The sequence below is a fragment of the Nyctibius grandis genome, chromosome 9 (genome assembly GCF_013368605.1).
Source record: "Nyctibius grandis isolate bNycGra1 chromosome 9, bNycGra1.pri, whole genome shotgun sequence".
Lineage (NCBI taxonomy): Eukaryota > Metazoa > Chordata > Aves > Nyctibiiformes > Nyctibiidae > Nyctibius > Nyctibius grandis.
The window spans coordinates 42011580-42024851 of record NC_090666.1 but is presented as its reverse complement, the minus strand read 5'-3'; the positions used below and the strand labels follow the sequence as shown (position 1 = coordinate 42024851).

Here is a 13272-nt window from a genome sequence, read left to right as displayed (position 1 = left end):
GGAGGGCTGAACAGATCTGAAGGGAAAAAACAAACCTCAAACCCACCAAACCACAACGACATTAACAAGTTTGGGAACTAGTTGCTGTTTTATTTGCCCACGTGTAAGTTCTAAGAACGCCTGCAGCAATTCCCTTCCATAAACGCCCACTCTGACAGCTACAGTACAATATATACAGATCAGATCTCCAGAGTAAAACCCGAGAACTCTCTGCAGGTCTCCGAGAAGCAGCAATGCATTCCATACAATTAAAACTCAAAATCATAAATTATTAACCAACATTTGCCAGCATTAAGTCTGTACATAATATACAAAGAGCTCTTGTCAAATCCATGTTTCCCCACGGAAAAAGTCTTCTCCACAGAAGACAAACTGCTGCAAACAAAGGACGTGGGGAAAAGCCTGAGAAGTTGGGCCGAGTCTTTCGCCTGTGAGGCTGCATCTCATTGTCAGCTGCTTAGTGTGATTCTTACAAAAATACATGTAAAAAAAGGTGTCATCCAGTTGTCACATACCAAGTTCCTGGACTGTTGCTGCTGTAAGGGATCAAGCACAGGTTGTCTCAACATGAACCAGCGCTGAAGAGAGCTGCTGTGTCAGTGTCAGCAACGAGCAGAGCTGAGAGATCCATCTCTTACCAAACAGTGAGTCTGCAGCAGTAAGAACACTTTGGACCTGAAAAAATAATTTAACTACTCTGTTGGTTTGGTTTCACAGTCTTTGCTATTGCACAACTTGATCACCTGAAAGAAATATGCATAGCAATGCAAATACCTCTAACGGGGAAGGAGCAATCCCACGAGTTAGAACAAACCAAACAATAAAACAAGGGGAAAAAAACAAACGCACACGATACATTTTGCTCATATAGGTGTGAAAAAAATCTTTTATACTACAAAATGCACAGTTTAAGGAATAATTCATCAGTAAGAAAGGCAGGTTTTGGGGAAAATTGTTGTAACAAACTCCTCCTCATTTAGAAATAAGCATCTAAGGAGAACCCTCGCAGGGTGGTGAGCGCCAGCGGGACTGCAGGTTTTTCATGATGCAGTTTGTCATGGCGAACAGCTTTTCTTGCATCTCAAAAAGCTGGCTTCCTGAATAGCTGTGAAGGTCTTCAGAGGTCAGCTGAGCAGCGAGGGCATCGATTTGGCTCAGGAGATCTGCGGTGGGCTGGTCATTGGTATTCAGGAGAACTGGTTCAATCAAATCTGGAAAGGAAGGGGAGCAGGGCAGTGCAGGCTGGGTGTCTGCGGAACGTCACAGCTTCCTTTGTACAAAATTACATAGTCAAGAGCTCTACAAAGTCTTTGCTCCACACAATGAGAGCTTCTGACACAGGCAGCCCTCAGAACTCCACGCTACCCTTCTTTATGGGGACTTTCAGATCATGACTGTCCAGTAAAACTAAGGACAGAAAGGGAAGTACTTGATCCTATTCAGATAGTGCCAGTGCCCTTCGAGGTGTGTTATCCCAAACCGGGCAGCTGAGGAGCAGTTATTCCCGAGTTCTTTGTTCTCCAGTTAACCAAATGCTTCCAGGACTGTGCAGGAAGATCAAGCACAGATTCCTCCGTCTGAGCCATCAGGCCAAACTCCCCAAACGTGCAGGAGAATTCAAGTAACACTCCAGGCACCCAAATCCAAAACAGGTATCTGGGGAATCATCCCCCTCCTGCCCCACTCCCCTCAGGATGAGGCACCACTTAACTTCATCCTGATGTTTCTGTGCACTCCCAGAACCACAGCAGTTATTACAGTATTAAACAGCTCAGGAGACACACCCAGCTGAGATTCAGAAAAGTAAGAACTTGGAGCCCTGCATAACTTGTTCTTCACATGCTTATGTAAGTCTGTTTAGGGAAAACCAGCATTTTCCCCTCAAAATATGTAACAAGTTTTAAAAAGCCATCACTACAGGGCTTCATAAAGCAGCCACCTCCATCACCCACCTAAGGCACTAATATTGGCTACTAACACTCAAAAAAAAATAAAACAAAGCCCAGCTGTTCCCCTTCAGAGAGAAGGAAATCAGCAACCCAGCAGAAACACCCAAATCCTCAGCAAAAAGCCAGCAATAGGTACCTGTTGCAAGTCTTTCTTCGTCTCCCAAAAGAGATTTATCCTCTCCATTATCTACAGGCTTTTCTGCATCTTCAAGCGCTGCTATTTCCTCAACTCCTCGAGATTTTACCTGAAGATTTTTTGGCAGAGAACAAGAGATGCGTTTTGAGAGAAAAAAAAATAAAAAAGATTCCATAGTGGGAAATGTTTTAACCTCATAATAAATACAGTCATTATTCCCATTAATAATATTGTAACCAAGTCACCTTTACCTTGAATTCCCATGTTACTTTGACAGGCAGAGATTATTTTTAAAGTGCTATTTCTAACGGGGGAAATAACCACGTTATTCCTCATGATGGATGGGCTAATAGTGGCTTTTTGGGTGCTAACATTAAACTTTACCTGTTGCTCATGGTATCCTCTAAGAGCTTTTCTAACATTGGACACCTTCGGCGAGCGGATGGGAAGAGTTTTGATTTCTGATGCTGTCAGAGTACTCAGATCACCCACGGTCTTGATGTTCTTTGCTCGAATGAGCTGCCCCAAGCCTCTGGCGCTGAAGCAGGGGAGAAAGAAGAACAGTTGGTTATGCTTGAATTCACATCCTTTCTGCCTGGCACAGCGGAGCAGAAGGAAATCTTACACGAGTGCTGATTCACGTGCACGTAAGCGAAGGAAAAACAAAACACACGTGGCATTTTTCTATCTGCAGAAGCAGGTCAGTCTCTCCCCCACCAAACCAACCTCCCTCCTTTGAAAAATATTTGGCAAAAGATGTCTCTCAGTCATCCCTTCTTGCATCAGAAAATGTGGTTTTGTCGGTTCAGTAAGAATTACATTTCTATTAGTGTCATCTTCAAAAGCCACAACCCACTTACCATATGTTTGATGTAATCTGAGGTAAAATGACATCAACCGGTGCTTTGCAGCCAGACAAGGCAGGATACACACATTCTGTAGGGCACGGCAGCGACTCCATAGCCATTTCTGTGATCTTGAATAATCCAGAGAAATTATTAAATTAACTATCACACAACTGAATACAGGAAAAAAATAGGAGAGAGACATGAACCAAAGCACTTCTTACTAAACACTTCTTTGAGCTCTTAAATTTAGGGTTACGAGATCCTGGGGACAGAAATCCTTTGGTTGGAGTGGTAATATGCTGGATAGAAAAAGAGGAAAAAAAGATCTCTCAGGAGTGTAGGAACTGAGTTAATTGTAAGATTCTAGCTACCTCGATCTCAGAGCACACTTGTCTTCAGAGAGTAACAGAACGAGTGGGGCTAGACCAGTTACAACTCTTTCTTATACTGATTCTCTGCTCTTACAAGTGTTTGCAAGCGACTGAACACACACTAAAGCAATGTTATCTATGATACATGAGAAACACAAGCACTTAGGACATACAGAATATACATAACAATTTACCTTAGCCTGAATATTAGATAGAATTTTAAGACTTCGGGAAGATGGTGAAGAAGAGTGGGGTCTAATAACAGGACTTCTCCTATCTATGTCGTCTGCCAGTCCTTCTTGGTAAATGGGATTTGCAAAAGAGACTCGACGAATCTGTTTGTAGAGAGAAGCAGTTTTTATAGCATGAACTCAACCCCCCCCACGCTGAGGAGTCCAACAGCACGTTAGACTTTGGGGCTCTGTTTCGAAAATACAACTCCCCACCCCGACCCCCATAACGCAGCCCGTGGGTGCTTGTGCAGTACCAAAAGAAATCTCAAAGTCTTCAGCTTTAGCCTAAGATCACTTACGATGAAAAAAAATAGTAATTCAACATATTTGGAACTCCTCACACCAGGGACACCGTTACACATCCCAGTTATGAACAGAGTGACTGTGTCACAGAGTGAACCCCATCGCGATACCTTCTTAGCAGGGGCCAGGGAATCATCATCTTGCTTTCTTTTTACACCTCTCTTCAAAATATTAGTGGATGGGGAAGGTGATGGAGAACCACATCGCAATACCTTATTAGCAGGTGACAGGGAATCATCGTCTTGCTTTCTTTTTACACCTCTCTTCAAAATACTAGTGGATGGGGAAGCTGACGGAGACCACGTGCAGCGGGCCTGCGTGCCGTTAGGGCTTTCATTAACTGGCACTAACGAATCCTGAGCTTCCTGCTTCTGAGGTGAATCCACACTGTTATTTTCTACTGCATTTTCTTTGTCCAAGGCCAGGTTTTCAGGCACTGTCATTTCAGTTTCTACTAATTCCTCCATCTCTTCATCTTTAATAACACAAGTTTCTCCTACAGTGTTCTCAGCTGCTTCTTTATCATCCCAGTCGCCTTCTAGCTCATTCATCTGGTTTTTCTCAGGTTTGATAAAAACCTCCTCCGGTATCTCCTCCAGTTGTCCATTCTGACTTATTTCTTCTCTTGCTGCAGCTGCTGGTTCTTCACTTTGATCAAACTGAACAGGGTCTGTGCAGTTTGGATGAGCCTGGTGAGAGCTGGCTGGCTGCAGGGAATCATTCTCATCAGCACCTTCCTTCGTTTCCACTATGGAGTCAGCGATGTCACCTGCTATACCCTCGGGATGCCCGAGAGCCTCCTCTGCTACACCACTATTTCCTTGCAGATTATCTTCAGACCTCTCTCTTTCCGAGCTAAACGCACCGGGTTCCTTAGGAGGAGGCAACGGAGTGCTCATTGCACAAGGTGCCATGGACAAGCTCTCCTCAAAATTGGAATTACCGGACACCTCTGATGTACTTACAGATGTCCAACCTGGGGTGTTCTCGTTTTTGGATTCAGTGAAGGACACTACTTGCTGCTTTGACTTTTTCCAGTAGCTATCACAGTTCCTCAGTCTTTTCATCCTTTTGCTTCTTCTGTGCCGACACTCGTGTATTTGCAAAGAGGAAAGATCACCACCCAAAGCCTTTTCTTCTGGTCCGTGTTCAGGCAGAACAGCTGAACACTCTTCTATGTCTGTGTCCTTCTCAACGGGCTTATTTCCCTCTGCTGCTTCCAACTCTTGGTCAGATACACGTGGGTCGGTGCACGACGTCACCGATGCTTCACTCTCGTTTTGTTCCACATTCGCACTCTGTGCACCCGGGGAATTCTTCGAGCTGGCCGATCCCACAGCTCTGCTGGCGTCCGTCGGAACTGCTGGGTTCTCCAGGTCACACCCTTCAGACGTCAGTGCAGTAGCTATGCTGGCTTCGTGGCTCAGTTCACCTCTGCTTGTTTCCAGCAGATTCTGAGTTCCATTTCCATGGGAACACTCCTCATGGCTACGGTATCCTGGCTGCGCATCTTTCAAGTTACCTTCCAGAGAATCGCTTCTGTTTCTCACTTTTGCAGATCTTTTCCTCCTTGTGCCTTCCTCCTTGGTCTCAGAGCCATCAGCCTCTGAATTTTCTATGCTGGAAAGCAAGCCTTGGGTAGCTCTTCTCGTGTGGTATCGTGGGCGTTCAATCTTCTTCTGACCTGCTCTACTCGAGCTACAGTCTTGACCTTCCGTGTCAGTCTTCAAGTTATCTTCTGACCTCCTAGCACTTTTGTTCACTTCCTCCTCAAGTCCCCCTGAAGCAGGAGACTCCTTTGAGTCTAGGTCCTCTGCAGCAGTTCTCTCAGGTAGGGTGCTGTCTTTTTCACTTGTATTTTCTGTAGTTTTCCCAGAAATTGCTTTGGGCTTTTGGGATAAATCATCTTTAGTTTGCGGCACCTTCTTCTGCCCGGATTTTTCATCTTCTTTACGCCTGTCTCTCTTTTGGTGGCCATCTTCCTTATCTTGGCTACCTGCTGGACTTTCTACAGCTTCTGACCGTCGTCTTGAAGAACGTCTTAGTATTTTCTGATAAGACGACACATGTGGAACCTGCCCATCATCGTCTGTTACCTGGTCAGGTGACACGGTCGTCTCCGGGGGTGTATTTTCTTTAGAATCCATATCTAACGCCCGGGTCTTTTCTGTTTCTGCTATCGTATCTTCAGCTGTTTTAATATCTGCTTCTGCAGAATGGAGAGCTTGGGAGTGAGCAAGGAGAACGTGTTCCATGTCTTCTACTGTAGAGGACAGGTCAGGACTATCTTCCATACTGCTTGAAGCAAGAGACTCTTGTGTGCTTTTCTCTTGTTCTGACCTAATGAACAACCTGGACTGCTTATTCCCTTGGTGCTCCATTCTACTCTGCCTGCGAGTCAGCCTTCGTATCGCAGTAAATATTTGTTCAGACTCAGGTTTTGAAGGCTTTTTATTTTCTTCTCTAGGTTTTTGTGCTTTAGTGCTAGTCTTGCAGACATTTGTATCTTCCTGTTTACCCGCCACGGCAGCACTTCCAGACACCTCTGACAAACTGTTTAATGCTGAAGGGCTGAAGGGTCTGCTCTCTGAGCTACTGTATTTCTCCAAAGTAATAAAAGACTGCCGTCGGCTCGCTGGCTGCGGCGTTCCAGAAATGATGTCACTTGAAGTCGAGCTGTTACTGACATTTGAAGTGTTTTCGTTCCCTTCTAAGGGCTCCTTTGAAGCTGTTTCCACAGTACTTTCTTCTAACCCCTCTCCAACTGATGGCTCCTCCAGAACCACTTCAGCTGTGTCCCTTCTTGACTCTCCCTCAGTGGTTGAAGTTGAGGTCTCCTCTATCTCAGTAACAGATGACTTTTCCACACAGGCAGCATTCTCAAGAGGATTCTCAGGTTTGCAGTCCTCTGTGATTTCATCTGATTCCTTCCTGCAGCCTTCACTCTTTGCATTTTCTTCCTGTCCCAAAAAATATGAACAAAGTGTTGTAGTTTTGCTATGAATATAATCTAAAAAACCAGCTCTGGTGGAACACAAAACACCCCACCCACGAGGTTTTTCAAACCACTCTTCCTTCAAATTATTTTATAATCTGTCCTTTGGTAGTTGTAAGAGACAAAGTTTTTTTTTTTAAATCCCATTTAATTCCCAAAAGAGGAAGAATTGCAAAAATGTTTTTAAGTTTCATCAGAGATATAACAACCTACTACTAAAACAGATTTTTAGGAAAAATGTGCTGTGTTTTACCTACTGTCTGTTCAGCACTACAGCTGAGCAAGCTAGCTGGTGAGCCAACTCCTCTCCAAAAGGGAACAGGTCTATATTTAGGATTTACAATTAGTTATTTTTCTTCCCCAAATCTACTATTTAATCCCCCTCAAGCTCTTACAGCTTCATCCAAAAGCAGTTCAGAATGGGGAAACTAGCCAAGCAGTTTCAAAGCATGGGTCCACCAGAATAATACAGACATCAACATTAGGACTTTTCAAAGTGAAGATAGTTCCAGAACGTATCAAATACATCTGCTAGGGAAAAAAAGTGTTATGGAAGAGAAGTCAACAGCATTAGGATGCCTAACACACAGCCAGGCAATTAATTCTTACAACAAATAAGTTGAAATTAAGTCAAAATGCTTCATGATTGGCACTTCCTAGTATAAATTATATAAAGCAGAACACAGCACAAAGGGCACTGCAATGGTATCACACTCAAATCTGGTGAGGAGAATGAAATACAAACCACAAGAGCTATCACGGAGCCTGGGTCAGAATTATTCAGACATGGCAAAAACAGAGGAAGGCCAAGAAAAAGCAGATCCCCTCAAGAGTCTGACAGGTTAATCAATACAGAGAAAGGAAATGATTCCTGCGAGCTAATACATCTGGGGGAATATTTTTTTGCTTGAAGAGTTTCCAAATCAATCTTAAAAGCACATCACAGCCAGTAATCAAAGAGTTTTGCCATTAATTACCAGAGCTACTAATACGAAGAAAACATCACTGGTATGGTTATAATTCTGATATCTTCATTACCATTAGACAACGAGAAATTACCTGAGGCTCGTTTTTAGTCTCTTCTTTGGCATTTTCTATTAAAGATGATTTTTCCCTGAAATAGAAGTTAGTTAAATGAGAAGCGTAGCAGCAAAGGAGGACACCTTTAATGTACATATACACTGGCCACCTTGAACTTACACAGAATCCTCCTGGCTTTGAGTATATTGAGAAAATAAGGTAGAGTCTTGCGATGTGTCCAAATTGTTGTACATGGCAGGAATACCAACTCTGAAACAAACCCAGAAAGGGCAAGTCACACTCTTCTTAAAAAAATAAAATAAAAGGAGGATAGGGTTGTGTAATGCATTAAATCACAAGAGAGAAGGTACTGATATGAAGCAGACTGAGCTTCCAAACTCTCAAGCCTGCAACATGCACCCGAGGGGGACTGCTGCACAAAGAGCTGGGCAGCACAGGAGACTGTGGGCCCGCACACTCCCTGTGCTGGGCTGGAAAGACACCAGATTGCAACCGGCTGCTACAACCTCACACTGCAAAGCAGGTGCAGATCATGATTTACCTCCTTATTTCAAGACTGCCACTTTCACTTGCATCAAATCTTTAATTTCAAACATGTTTTTGGGAAAAAGCACTGTGATTGGGATCCCACCCTGCACAGAATTCCTCAACACATGCTAATATATAACCCAGCTGAGTTCCTGTCAAGCACCACTACACACAAAGCTTGCTTCCACTGTGTTTTTGTGAACAGCTCTGGCAGCTGCCCATGGACAGAAAAAACTCTACTATTTTATTTCCTCACATAAAAAGAGGATAATTCTAAGGATTCCCCTGCAATTATGATGAGTCCTGGGAATATCCAAAGTTCTCACATGCTGCTGACTCAAGACTTCTCTTCAAATTCAGAAATCTTTCCTTCACATCAGCTAAGAAAAGCCCATTTCAATGATTTAAGGAAATCATCAGCACGTGAGAGTCATGAAGTAAAAATGTCAACTCCAAATTACCAAACTCCAGAGAGTGTATTTAATCAAAATTGGAAATGCAGATCAGAGAAGAATTTGGTTGCTTTACAACAGTAAAGCAAGGAACTTTGTTAGCTTTAAACTTTATAACTTGTATGGAAGAGTAAGACTTAATTATCTATAGCAGTCTGAGATACAGGAATTGGAGTTATGTCAATCTGACATACTCAGTGCAATGACACTTCACATTAAAACAGAATAAATCACAGACCTCTTTGACCTAAGCACTTCTTTCTGATGTTCTGTCAATATTCTTTCTTTCGTTTCTGGAGGAATAAACACAAAATCACCAGACTTCTCCTCTTCCAGAAGTATCTCACTTTTAGGCTTCGAAGATGAAAATTCTAGTTTCAGCTACAGAAAAGAAAAAAAAAAATTGATTAGAATCAAAATAGAGGAATTAGAAGTGTTTTCATAGTTCAGATACATCCACCCTAAATGGAACAGTTCTCAAATAACCACAGTTCCTTCAGCACATGAATTGGCACAAACCCCTCAGGAGGTGCAGATTTTCTTCACAAGTCATTTTTTTTTTCCCCCAACGCTACCACCTAGCAGAGATTCTGCAACCCCTCCTCCGTGCCCTGAAGCACTGGTCTCCCAAAACCAAGATCCACCTCAACACCCAAGTTAGTCACAACCTGCAACCAGACCGAGCTGTGAATTTGGCATCTGGTTGCCCCTCCTCCCATCCATCAAGCAGCCTTCCATGACCCCTCCTTAACACTCAGCCATCCGTAAACTTAGCAGAGAACTTTAATTTCATGTTAAATTAAAGGAAAATTTAAATTAAAGGAAAAATAAATTTCAGCATCACAAAATGCATTCATTTTTACTGAGAATTTACAGCAGCACAGGAGATGTTCTGCTGCAGAATATACTGGCTCTGATTCTACCACACCTACCCATGAACACCTCACCTTTGCAGATGTTACTTGCACATTACTGGACTTGTCTTTGTCTTCGTTTTTTAGTTCACTCGTCTGTGCCAATATAGAGTCTCGTTTTTGACCCAGCTTTACTTCCATTCCACTTATCTTCGCATCCAGCTGTGAACTTTCCATCTATTCCAATAAAAATACACTGAATGCATTGTATGAAGAAACTCCCAGCTCACAAACCCATCCCGAGATGTATTAATTTCAACAACTAAACTGTCCCCCACTCCCATTCTCCTCTGAATTACGTAGAGGACAAATTAAAAATTAAGTTATTTCAAACAAGCTACTAGAACCAAAGATTTAAAATGCTGTTAAGAACCAGCTCAGCCTTTTGACAGTGCTTACCCAGTGTAGTTTATTATTCCAAACATGAAGCAAGGGCAGGCCAATCACAGAGAAAATAAAAATTGACCTTGCCACTACCTCCTGAGCAAGTCCCATGGAGTTACACACAATGAAGCACCCGTTAGGGTCAATAAAATACTTACTGCATCAGAGAACGGGCCGCTGTACTCTTCGGCTATCTCGATGCTTTCAAAACCAGGCAGCAAGAGTGGAATTTTCTTTTTGGCTTGGCTTAACACAGATCTGCTCAGCAAAACAGAAATTTAAACTGATGTGGGGGGAAGGTACGCAACAAGACCAGCAGATACCCCAGCGTGCACAAAAAGCTGAATATAAATGGTAACCAGAACAATGCCAGTTTGTTTGTACATAACCTGACATCTCTTCCTTTAAAAATATATAAATATATATAAAAAAAAATGTGTCTTACTTTAACTCTTCAGGATAGGTTAGTGATGTAGTCTTAGCAAACGTCGCGTTCCAGAACTGGGCGCACTGGTTGCGGATCTGTTTGCTCTTGTGCTGAAATATCTCACAGAGCAATGGAGAGAGCTGCTCTAGCAGCTCACTGTCGTAAGAGCCCGTGCAGTGAGACTGTAAGCACAGGAGAATCTCGGCCAGGAGTTTTTCAAGCTGAGGGAGAGAAGAAACAATAGTTTTTCTTATTTAAATCATATATTGCACATATTCACTATTCAAAAGTTTAAAACATTACTTAAAACATTATCCCACAGGATCGTATGGCCTGAATAAACACATTTAAACACCACACGAAAAGTCTGATGCCTAAGCTCAGTGGTCCTCCCCACAGCTACCCTTTTAATAAAACAAAAATAATTCAAAATTTAAATCTCTACCTTCATTACATTTTCAGATTTTTTTTTTTTAGAATACAGGATGAACGGCAAAACTCTCGTGTCACACATTTTCCCACCCCCCCAGCTATTTCTCTAGCAAATTTACCTTGTTGTTAAGATTACTGTATACTTTAGATACATCAGCAAGCCTGCCAAAACAAACAGAAGAGTTATATTTTGCTGTCTCATTTATCCCAGTCATAAGAATTCAACACATAATGCACTCAAGCCCTGCACACTAGCTTTGGTATACAACTTGATGAAGTAATGTTGTGAAACCAGCCTCCCAGTGGGTGATTAAAAAATTTCTGGATGTAAATAGTTTTCAGTAAGCCTATCCTTTAACCCCCACTGATACTTATATGCTAACTTTAAGAGAAACTAATGGAAAGATCAGTAGTAATTAGTACAGACTTAAAATTAAAGGATTTCTTATGAAGTAACTTCTAACTGCTGCCTTTGTGTTGCTCTTAACCCTCTCCCTGAACAGATTTCCCAGGCCTCAAATATCTGCATTAAAAAGCTGAAGTACCACCTAAACGTAGTTTCATGTCAATAAATCCCTAGTAGGACATCACATGAAAAAGGTGAGAAAACTGCATTTAGTAATTCATTTTATAAGCCTGTGATCTCCAACCTAACAAGGTTCCCAACCTTGTATTTGCTTGCACATGCCTTCCTTCAAAAATATATATCCAACACTCCTCCCTTTTAACAAATAATTCTAAGACAACGCTCAAACAAAGGCAGATGAGATGGGAGATGGAAAGAGGTGGCGTTCAACTCAACCTGACACAGCAACAAGTGGATTCTTGCCTCCGAGACAGGGACTCCTGATGAATTTTAGAGTAGTGGTAGCAGTCCTGCTTCAAGTTTCAGTAAAAGCTTCAAGAAAACATTTACAGTCTGACTGGCAGCATCCCATCCTATCCTCCCTCCTCCCAAAACACTCCCCGCTGTACTCCAGTTCTTATCCTGAGCAAAGTGTACATCTCCTTCCATCTACAAATCCCAGACAAGCCTCTGCCAGCCCCCTCCCACTAAGCTCCTCATAATTCCATTGTGTCCTGGGAAGAGAAGCCTACAACAATTAAAAAATAAAAAAGGAAAGCCATATAAAAAAAAAGCAGCACATAGCAACACACAAGTATTTCTCAGTACTTCCCTCTGCTTAAAAACTCACAGGATTTTAGTGCACTTCAACTTATTAAGATTCCTCTATTCCCTACAAGATGTTGCACAGTTCCTGCCCGCTAGAAAACAAACTGCTGTTAATAAATATCTCCACTGCAGTGAAAATAAACAGCAGGTGGAAACCAAACACCTCAGTCTTGCAGAAATGACCATACATTCCCTCCAACTTTAAACAGCAAGCCTTCAGAAGGGCTAGAGGTTTCCTTGTGTGTATGACTAAGCAGGTTTGGGTTTATTTCTAAAGAAAAGCGTTACAATGGAGAACGCTCACACGTGTGGATTTATGAATCGCCCTCAAAGTCACTGCAGGGCAGGGCTGTGCTGCAGGCTCTAAGGCAGGACCCCTGGATGGGGTGGTCAGGCTGTTGCTGGCACCCACCTTAGCTCAGGTAACACCACACGCTCAGCCCCAGCACCCCCCGTTTTAGGCAGCAATTGTAGAAAACAGCAAGTTCTCAGCAACTACCTTCCATAACTATTTCTTTTTCAGTGCTGGGGTGCACTACAAAACCAGTAGCTACTGGCTAGGCTGAATCTTGCCAAATACCTGGTGCTCTCAAAGGTGGGAGCCTTGGCAGGAGTTGAAAATCCTTCGCATATTAGTGCCACAGCTTTGAAAAACCCTGAGCTGTGTTTAATACCCCGCTTGCTAGAGACCACACAAACGTCACCAGTATGCAGCAATACAATGAATCCAGTTTTTCAGCCATTCTTAAAATACTCACTTTGTTTTTTCATAAAACACTGCCAGAGGTTTTGAAAACATTGCAAACATAGTCCCAATCACTGAAGGCAATGAAACGTGGCTGATGATGTTGTGAAGAATAGCGATAATTGAAGGACCAACAGAGACCAATGTTTCTGAACAGATTTCTTTGGAACTGAACACATGGAAAGAGTTTAGTAACATCACCAGGAGTTTAAACAGAGAGGCAAGCTTCCCAAGGGGTTCCTTTTTCTTCTTAGACCAATCTGTAGGTGTCTGTGGAGCTAACATAAAAAAATAAATTAATTTTTCCTCCTCTCTAACCAACATGCATTACAACAAAACA

At 42.6% G+C, this 13272-nt stretch overlaps 1 protein-coding gene across 4 annotated transcripts in view; it reads right to left on the bottom strand.

Annotated features, from left to right (window-relative positions):
* Window positions 1-78: 78 nt before the first annotated feature.
* Window positions 79-13272, bottom strand: part of RIF1 (replication timing regulatory factor 1) — a 33063-nt gene continuing 19869 nt past the window's right edge. The window contains exons 21-35 of one of the 4 annotated variants that reach the window (XM_068407624.1): window positions 12946-13210; window positions 11133-11175; window positions 10600-10802; window positions 10313-10412; window positions 9804-9947; window positions 9095-9237; window positions 8036-8125; window positions 7895-7949; window positions 4053-6800; window positions 3499-3639; window positions 3148-3232; window positions 2946-3054; window positions 2470-2623; window positions 2086-2194; window positions 79-1211 (exon numbers count right to left, since the gene is read on the bottom strand). In XM_068407624.1, coding sequence (XP_068263725.1) covers window positions 991-1211; window positions 2086-2194; window positions 2470-2623; window positions 2946-3054; window positions 3148-3232; window positions 3499-3639; window positions 4053-6800; window positions 7895-7949; window positions 8036-8125; window positions 9095-9237; window positions 9804-9947; window positions 10313-10412; window positions 10600-10802; window positions 11133-11175; window positions 12946-13210 — 4610 coding nt within the window. In that variant the 3' untranslated portion in view covers window positions 79-990. Of the gene's footprint in view, window positions 1212-2085; window positions 2195-2469; window positions 2624-2945; window positions 3062-3147; window positions 3233-3498; window positions 3640-3950; window positions 6801-7894; window positions 7950-8035; window positions 8126-9094; window positions 9238-9803; window positions 9948-10312; window positions 10413-10599; window positions 10803-11132; window positions 11176-12945; window positions 13211-13272 lie in introns of all 4 variants that reach the window. The other 3 variants (XM_068407620.1, XM_068407622.1, XM_068407623.1) reach the window with 3 other exon arrangements.